This window comes from Berghia stephanieae, chromosome 14 (genome assembly GCF_034508935.2).
Source record: "Berghia stephanieae isolate SIO BIC M18660-M18661 chromosome 14, UCSD_Bste_1.3, whole genome shotgun sequence".
Taxonomy (NCBI): Eukaryota; Metazoa; Mollusca; class Gastropoda; order Nudibranchia; family Aeolidiidae; genus Berghia; species Berghia stephanieae.
The window spans coordinates 23,382,800-23,392,799 of NC_088373.1; the positions used below are offsets into that span (position 1 = coordinate 23,382,800).

Below are 10,000 nucleotides of genomic sequence, written 5' to 3' on the forward strand. Positions count from 1 at the left end.
TATTTGTAAAAATGCAATATAGCCTAACAGGCGTCGCGTCTCGTTCTACATGTTACGTGATGCTGTTGGTCAGGGACCATTTGTAAAGCACTTTGTGCACGTTTAGTGGATATTGCCCTGTATAAAAGCTCAAGATTTTTACATGATATTACATTTTACATTATTTCGCCATGATTGCCTCACGAGGGTCAATGGCCGAAACGTTGTATTTTTGTGTATCCTTTCACATTATGAACTATTTATCGTCGTAATATTTTGTATGGCTCACTTTGGCATTTTAGCTTTTAGAGTTAGACACAGACGGGCTATAATTATAGTCTTTTGTAACTCCGTGTAGAGTTTTTCAACATAACTGTTAGGCTCATACTAATTGCAGTAGTACTTCAGAGCCACTACGCCCATGGACACGGAGTCTATCCCGGTTTCTATACGGACAATAGTAATTGTTTGCAACCCTTTAGATAGGGCGCTGCTCTATTGCAAATTACTTTCTGCCATCCAAGAGAGCCAGCTATTTCATTCACTGTTCTACCAACTGAGATATCGGGAACCTCCCCCCCCCCCGACATACTTATAATAACAGTCTAGTGAATAGATGTCACGAATTAAAACAAACATTAATAAACGTGAATAATATTAAAGTGCTCTTCTATAGCACTAAATGCCAAAACCTAAATACGCGTATCTCTCGACAAACCGTAACCACACACACACACACACACACACACACACACACACACACACACACTAACTACCCAAACCGAGTAAGAGGATGACGAATGACTTACCAATAACAATAAGATCACTGGCCTTTTTCTCTGGTGTTTCGGCCACCTTTTCGGCACACCTCTTTTTTCTCCCCTTTCCTGGGACTGGACTCAGTGCCGTGCAGATAAACGTGTCTGTGTCGGACACATTAGCCGAAGCAAATATCCCAACGATTCTTTTTGCATTGACACCAACTGTAGTCACATTTCCTTGAATGTTCACATTTGTCAGAAGCCCGTTGATGGATATTAGAGGGAATGGATTACCCTCGGCCATGCAGTCAAAAATCACTTTCTCTCCCTCGTTGACTTCTATTTTCAACCCTGTTTGGGCGTTGATTGTGTAGTGCATAATTGTGACTGGCTCTGCAAAGACAGGATGAACGTCGACAAGTTCACATTTTGATATAAAAATAATTTGAAAAAGAATAAAATAAAATTCCCTTTATTCATTCCCATGGGGAAATTTGTCTTTAGGGTCAATTCCGAGGGAAGAATGGAATAACCCAAGCGTCAGCCGCAGTGTATCTCGGCAAAGTGAGCTAGTGCGAGGTGACTCGCTCAATGCATGCCACACAGTGCGACGGGTCATATAACTTGGTACCTTTTGGGTGTGAAGCAAAAACGGTACCGCTGAGCCACGCTGTCATCATCATCATCATCATTGCCTTATTCACCCTGGGTCAGGGTATAGGCCACAGACAAACAGTTTCCATCCTTCTCTATCCTGGGCTAACTTTTTTATCTCATTCCAGGTCATAGTAATACTAACGAAAGAGTGAAAATGGAAAGGCTTCGTATGGGAACAAAACAGACAATGGACGTTTCGGGTACAAACCCTTCGTCAGCACAACAATACACAAATAAACGTGGAAAACAAATAAAATATAATGAAAAATAACTGTCTGTACTCAATGGTGGTTGCAGTATGAATGAAATGTTAGCGTGGCGTGGGTAGAGGATAGGGTGCCCCAGGGGGGTGATCTAATTGATAAGCAAAGGTCAGCGTCAGGGAACAGAACTTTCCAGACTATAATGGAAGATAAAAGACATATTGGTAGTAGTAGTAGTAGTAGTAGTAGTAGTAGTAGTAGTAGTAGTAGTAGTAGTAGTAGTAGTAGTAGTTGTAGTAGTAGTGGTAGTAGTAGTAGTAGTAGTAGTAGTAGTAGTAGTAGTAGTAGTAGAAGTAGTAGTAGTAGTAGTAGTAGTAGTAGATAGTAGTAGTAGTAGTAGTAGTAGTAGTATAGTAGTAGTAGAGTAGTAGTAGTAGTAGTAGTTGTAGTAGTAGTAGTAGTAGTAGTAGTAGTAGTAGTAGTAGTAGTATAGTATAGTAGTAGTAGAACGCTGTAGTGGAACAGTAGGGGGCGGTGGAGGGGGCGAGGTGAAAGGGTCACGGCGGAGGTGGGGGGGGGGGGGGGTTGTTGGATGAGCGAAGGTCGAATCTTCGCGAAGGAACGATGCGTTAGTAAAGTGGAATACACTGATAAATAGATAGATGGAGAGACAGATAGATAGGTAGATAGACAGAAAAGAGGGGAGAGAAGGGAGAGAGAGAGAGAGAGAGAGAATAAAAAAAAAATAAAAAAACAAAACAAAAAAAGGGGGGGGGTTTGGTTTGAGGCGGACCGGTAGAGAGGGGGAATTAGAGAGAGAGAGAGAGGGGGGGGGAAGGGAGAAAGAGAGAGAGAGGGTGGGGACAAAGAAAGAAAGAGAGAGAGAGAGAGAGAGAGAGATAGAGAGAAAGGGGGAGGGGAGGTGAGAGAGGGCGAGTAAACAGCCGAGTGATAGCTGGGTCTTTATGTATATTAATGGATAAAAAAGTGGATGATTGGACATAATGAGAGATAGCTAGGAAGGTAGATGACTATGAATCGGTGGATAATCAGTAGATAGATAGCTAGCTAGCTAGCTAGATAGATAGATAGATATATAGATAGATAGATAGATAGATAGATAGATAGATAGATAGATAGATAGATAGATAGGTAGGTAGGTAGGTAGGTAGGTAGACGATTCGAGTTATTTTTCATTATATATTATTTGTTTTCCACGTTTATTTGTGTATTGTTGTGCTGACGAAGGGTTTGTACCCGAAACGTCCATTGTCTGTTTTGTTCCCATACGAAGCCTTCCCATTTTCACTCTTTCGTTAGTATTCCAGGTCATACCACTTCTCTGTATATCAGCTTCTTTAATTCTTCTCCATGTTCCTTGTGGCCTTCCCCTTGATCTTCTGCCCTTGAGGGTTCCAGTCCAATACTCTTTTCAATACATATTCAAGAACTATAGAAAACAAATCTTATTAAATAAAGTTTGTAATTTTAGATTTTAATTTTGCCACGCTGTAGGGTGTCAAAATTAAAATCTAAAATTACAAACTTTATTTAATACGAATTGTTTTCTATAGTTCTTGAATATGTCTATTTCATTATCAATGAGAGATACTTACGCAAAACGTTGAGTAAGAAGCTTGTGACGTAATTGTAAACGCCAGTTACATGTTCAGCATGGCATGAGAAAGTCACCTGGTTGAATGTTTTGTCAATGCTGAGAGTCTTGGACACCTGCGGTCCATCGACGGTCGTCATATTCTGAAGATACAATATAATTGTATAGTCATACTGTATTCGTGTTTCGACGCCACTCGGTAATAAGTAACGAGGTAACGAGGAAGAGGAAACCAAGGTCCAGTTATATATAAAATATCCTAGAATGGACAGATAAGAATGGAAGGGAGCTGTACGATACCGTCAACAGACGGAAGGAATGGTTAGACATTTGTCATGGCAGAGTGTGAGCAGCCAACGTCAATGACGCGACACTGGATAGTGAGAAAGTATTTACAATATTGAATATTATAGGCAATGTCTAAATATCTCAATGGCAACAAAACATAGGGTTTTGATGGCCTATCTATGGTCAGTATTATTGTATGACTGTGAAAGTTGGACAATTTCAGAAGACATTAGAAAGACACTGGAAGCAGCAGAGATGCGATTTCTAAGAAGGATGTTAAGAATCTCATGGACAGAGAAGAAAACTAATGAAGAAGTATTAGAGCAAACTCAAACTAAAAGGTTACTAATTCGTACAATAAGAAAAAGTCAAATGCAATTTTTAAGGCACCTAAATGTACAAAAATGTATTGGACCGCTTGCTCTCACAGGAAAGATCGAAGGTAAAAAGAGTAGAGATAGACCAAGATAAACATACTTGAATAGTTTGAACAGCTGGGTGACAAAGAAGGAGAAGAGTAATATTCGTTTTTTGAGATTGTCTGATCAGAGAGATGAATGGCGTACCATGATCACCGATGTTTGGCACAGACTTGGTACTTGAGGAAGAAGAAGAAGAAGAAGAAGAAGAAGAAGAAGAAGAAGAAGAAGAAGAAGAAGAAGAAGAAGAAGAAGAAGAAGAAGAAGAAGAAGAAGAAGAAAGCAAGGTCTCATTTCACAACGATATTGAAAACGTAAAATATGTTTTTACATACCTCTGATCCATAAGATAATGTAATATTACTGACAACAGGAATTCCCCCATCAACCTTACACTTGATGCCAAGACTCTTTCCCACGTCAATGTCCACCGTACTGCCATTGATGACCTGCTTGACCCCATCTTCGAAGGTGAGTTCTATGCTGGGCGGATTGTCCGGGGGAACTGGTGGTAAATGGAGAAGTGTTCATCGTTTGATCGCGACAGTCAAGATTTATTGCCTTGTTGTGATATAGCAATGAAATGGGCCCCTAACCATGAAGAGAGAGAGAGAGAGAGAGAGAGAGAGAGAGAGAGAGAGAGGGGCAGAGAGAGAGAGAGAGAGAGGCAAGGAAAAATCCAAATTTATGCTATGCATTTAGCCAAAAGGACCACAACATCTGTCAGCCGGATCATACGTACCAACACACAAGACTATGCATCACCTTAAACGTTTAAAACCTGATTGATAACATTACGTTCGTGTTAATCATTAGTATGGCTCTTAAAATTAATAAAGAGCTGAGTGATTTCAATTTTGTTCCTTTTATAGTCACGGATTGTTTTGAAAGGAAACAAAATACTGTTGGGTGGAAGATAATATAATGAGGTCAAGAGAGGACCCTAGCTGTAAACAGGGAGAAATCGTTTCTAGATATAGATGACTTATGCACCACTTGGAAGGAATTATATAAATGAAATCTAAATCTGATTTTGAATAGTTAAAACCTTGAGCTTTTATATAGAGTAATATCCACAGAACATGCTCAAAGCTCTTTACAAATGGTCCCTGACCAACAGCAACACGTAACATGTGAACGAGACATGACGATATTTTATCTAACAGAGACAACGCTTTTAACGACCAGGTCATTTTGCAACTGAGTACAGTGAGATAATGTGAGTAAGGCGCCTTTTCCAAGGACTCAACTATGCGCTGAGCAACACTCGAACCTTCCGATCCAAAAGCGAGTGTCATACCACTAGACCACATAGCCGCAAACATGCACCTCCTGGAAGGAATCGGATATGTAAAATGTGAATCTGATTCTGACCGTTAAGATGCGTTTGCCTTATAGGCCCGTGAATGCAAATCTGTAACAATAGAAACTCTGGGAGGTTAGGGGGCATCTTAAGACCAATATTCTGACCATGGCTGTTGAAGAATAACTTGTCAAGGAATTCCACTGGTTAATTGGTTCTCGTGAAGAAATTTTTTTGGTGTTGTACATTTCAAACTTTATGAGGGTTTATGAATTTGTTATGAGAGGATTTTTATGTTTGTTCTAGTATTAAAGTTTTTATGAACTGAGAGTTGTGTGTTGTCGCTAATGATTTTTTGTAAAGGACTCGTTACAACTAGCATGTGTAATTTCTACATTTTTAAGTTTACTAATAGAAAAACATCTTTCTCCAGAAAATAACAATTAAAAGGCATTGTTGTGGTAGTGATATGTGGTCTTGTGGAATCAAATGATGGGGAAAATTAAATTTTAAGTGAAATTATAAAGAATAACGAAATTGTGCTCTCTTCAATTCTTGCATGTTTTTTTTAAATTTGTATTTTCCCTTCTCCTTGGTCTATTAGATTTTCAAACGGACTTTTCCAGACTTCTTCAATACATGCGTTTACTTTGTGTTTCTATGGGTTTTACAGAGCTCGTGCGAAATTTAGCAGGTAATTTAAGCACCAGTAAAATGGAAGAAATTGGGATAGTCAAAAAAGATAGATGCACAGACAAAAGCATAAGATAAAAAGTAAGACAAATGGGAATGCTACAAATAGGGAACAGATGTAAATTTCCAAGAGCATATTACTATCAACGTGCATAGTTGAGAACCCCTAAAAATTTCACCAAGACACTAGCACAGGATCCCACAAAGAGGAATGCACTCAAATGCGTATATTTGAAATTCACCGCCAATGACTCAGTGATAGAACAAATCAAGCCATCTCATTTTAAGACATAGACAAAAAAGCCACTCAGAAAACAGATAAAGGGAATGAGATTAGCGGAAGTCCCTTGATTGGACGTCACCCATAGTCTGTGTCACCGGCGGAAAAGTTATTAGAGAGAGAACGTCATGTTGGTTGTGCGCATGTGTCTTTCGTCCTCGCCCGCGATTACATCTGGCTCAAGATTACTAAATTTAGACTTAAATTCACTTTAACTAGAGATAAAACAATTTAAAATACGGATCCTTTCACAATATTATTATTCCACCACCATTAAAACGTAACACCATTGTTTACAAACCGCAACATCCTCTAACTTTAATTACTATTCTGGAATTTATTTTTTTACAAATCTTAAGATTTCGATTCAATAAGTAGAAGCTTCAGATAATGAGGCATCGGATTTGATCCCCATTAGTCACATATGAGAGCAGGTCGTCCAAGGCGCCAGCTTATGGGCCTGACACCGGGATGGTCTATTGACGGTTGACCGTATTACTCCCTTGCCCCCGATCTGCCTCAAGATCCCCACCAACGACACGGTACGTTATCCATGGGATGGATTTATTGGGCGAAATATTTCTAGCATAATTGGGTAAAAAAAAATGATTTCTTAAACTTATGCAACATAATATCTACATCTTACCAGTGAAATGTGGATTGAACGAAATTTCTTCAACAACAGACCACAGTGTTAGGGCTTGACACTTAAACACACTGTTGTGATCTGTTATGAAATACAATTGTAAATATTAGGGAACATAATGTAATAATAATAATAATAATAATAATAATAATAATAATAATAATAATAATAATAATAGTAATAATAATAATAATAAACAATGCGTATTTTCTATTGCGCCCCTTTCCACCAAATGTGCTCGGTAACGTTTATACATATCTGCACATGCGATCATATCATTCAATAAAATCAATAACATTATTCAGAGAAAACTGAAAGGAAGTTACTCCGTCTTTAAAGAGGCTAGAGGACAGGGAATTTTGGTGTCTGTTGTCTGCTGAAAGGGCATTCCACACAGAGGGAGCAGAATGTGAGAAAGTATATCGGGAAAAAATCTAGTTAGGAACCAAACGGTTCAAGTACATGGATGTAGATAAGCGGAGAGAGAGAGAGAGAGAGAGAGAGAGAGAGAGAGAGAGAGAGAGAGAGAGAGAGAGAGAGAGAGAGATTCGGATTGTAGATAGACATACGAGATGACAAGTAGTTGGGAGAAATGGATATTATTCCAGCCTCTTCCTAGTTAGTAACGTGTAATGATATTTAGTTTACAATATAATTTTTGATCTCAGATAATAAATCGTAAATATCACTAAAAATCTGATTCTTTAAAAAGGTCTATCATTTAAATGTTTTTGAAGATGTCTTTTATTCAAAGATGACGACATATGAATCGATTGAGGGATAGAATAAAATATTTCGTATTCTCTGCGTATTGGAATTTTAATTTTGTTCCCAAGGCTCATTCACAAGCTCGTGCAACAGTTGGGAACGCGTCTGGAATTCCAAAAGGCAAGAGTGTAAGAATGGTATATTATCCAATTACTCTTGATCCTTCTTCTTCTTCTTCTTCTTCTTCTTCTTCTTCTTCTTCTTCAAGTACCAAGTCTGCGCCAGACATCGGTGATCATGATACGCCATTCATCTCTCTAATCAGATAACCTCAGAAAACTAATATTACTCTTCTCTTTCTTTGTCACCCAGCTGTTCAAACTATTCAAATATGTTTTTCTTGGTCTACCTTTACTCTTTTTACCTTCTATCTTTCCTGTGAGAGCAAGATGTTCAATACATTTATGTCGATTTAGGTGTCCAAAAAATTGCATTTGTCTTGTTCTTATTGTAGGAATTAAAATAGAAATATCCTGTTCACTTCAAGTCTAGACTTTTGACCAGATCGTTACGTCTATTCTTTTACTGCAATGTAACTAGTTAGTTAAATGTTACCCATTGTTTCAAAGCAGTATAATGTCAGGGTGATTTAGATTCAGGCACCAAAAGAATTGGAATTTAAAGTGAAAAGTTCTGTCTCTTGGGGAAAATTTTTATGGTTAATTTGAAAGAATGAAAATTATTTCCACAGTGACAAAAAAATCAGTTTTGTTAATAGTTCAAGTAATTTTATCGCGATAATCCCCTATATGCATCTGATCCATCCCAGTACAATACCGTTTCGAGACGAAGGGTTATAACTGTCCAAATATCCATTATCTAGAAACATTGAGCTAACTATGGATACATGACCAGTGGATGGGAAGTTCCTGGGTTTGTGCCTCGCTTGTCGCATAGTTGGGTCATTGCAAAATGATCTTTAGCCACACTCTTACACCGTACTCAGATGTAAAATGAGGACCAGGCCGTCTCTGAAATAAAATTGTAATATCGCCTAATAGGCGTCATGTCTCGTTCTACATGATACGTGTAACTGCTGGGCATGACCCCGTTGCAAAGAGACTTTGAGTGGATATTGCGCTATTTAAAAACTCATGACATGGCCGTACTCATGGTATCGTCAAAATAAGGTCAATGCATACCGTTGGTATTAACGTGAAGGACCGCCTGTTCATTCCCATCTACCAATGTTGTCCCTTGGGAGTCCACCCATCTCAATTCACTCTTCGGGGTTCCACGCTTTTGAAGACGGCATGTGCAGGATGCATTGTGTTTCCGTACTTCAACTGAGTTCATCATTGTCCCTTCAATCACAGGCGGGCAGTTTGTAATTTCCAACTTTGGCATCTCTGTCACAGATAGAAGTAAAGATATCGAATATAGACATTGTTACTTTGAAAAATCAAACTGAATAAGTACTAAACGCATTCAATAGCGTTAACGAGAAAGAAGAGGAACCCCCCCCCCAAAAAAAAAAAAAAAAAAAGGACGAAGAGAATTATGCGGAAGGAGCCAACAAGAGGATAGAGATAATAAGTAATACTACTTAAACTACAATTACTACAATAACTACTACTACTACTACTCTACTACTACTACTACTACTACTACTACTACTACTACTACTACTACTACTACTACTACTACTACTACTACTACTACTACTACTACTGCTGCTATTAATACTGGTCCGTAACATTGTATAGAATTAGAAGGACCTCCAGATAGGAATTTTCGGGGCTACATCATAGGGTTATCATGAGCCAAGATGGAGAAATGAAGAGACATATATAGTGACAAAGAGAGTTGGCTTTATGGCACAACTTCCATAGTGAGTGCACCAAGAAGGATAGAAGAAAAAAAGAAGAACATAATATTAAGCTAAACAAATGGAATAACAAAACGTTGAAAACAATTAAACATTTCGTACGGATGATACATATTATACCTCGACATTCTTACACCCACTTAAAGAAATAGCTACATTTTCAAACTACATGGAACAATCGGTCATCTCCCATTTTCACACACACCCTTTCTTCACACAACGCGAACTGGGATTTTTATAAAATCTAACCAACCCAGGCCCATTGGTTTTGTCACGCGACACATGGGTGTGAACAATTCTAGATTAGTTTAGGGGGTGAGATAACAGAAAAAATATTTCTCTTAGGCCATAACATTCTACTACTACTACTACTACTACTACTACTACTACTACTACTACTACTACTACTACTACTACTACTACTACTACTACTACTACTACTACTACTACTATACTACTACTACTACTACTACTACTACTACTTCTAGTACTACTACTACTACTACTATTACTATTACTATACTATCTACTACTACTACTATACTAACTACTCTACTATA

At 38.2% G+C, this 10,000-nt stretch overlaps 2 protein-coding genes across 2 annotated transcripts in view; both read right to left on the reverse strand.

Annotated features, from left to right (window-relative positions):
- Positions 1–10,000, reverse strand: part of LOC144959398 (uncharacterized) — a gene marked incomplete in the record, with an annotated part of 122,076 nt that overhangs the window by 85,901 nt on the left and 26,175 nt on the right.
- LOC144959397 (uncharacterized) overlaps positions 1–10,000 on the reverse strand; it is a 39,475-nt gene that overhangs the window by 13,425 nt on the left and 16,050 nt on the right. The window contains exons 8-12 of the mRNA XM_078891976.1: positions 8,755–8,961; positions 6,845–6,925; positions 4,258–4,427; positions 3,217–3,358; positions 789–1,133 (exon numbers count right to left, since the gene is read on the reverse strand). Of these exons, the coding sequence (XP_078748102.1) occupies positions 789–1,133; positions 3,217–3,358; positions 4,258–4,427; positions 6,845–6,925; positions 8,755–8,961 (945 nt within the window). The remainder of the gene's footprint in view (positions 1–788; positions 1,134–3,216; positions 3,359–4,257; positions 4,428–6,844; positions 6,926–8,754; positions 8,962–10,000) is intronic.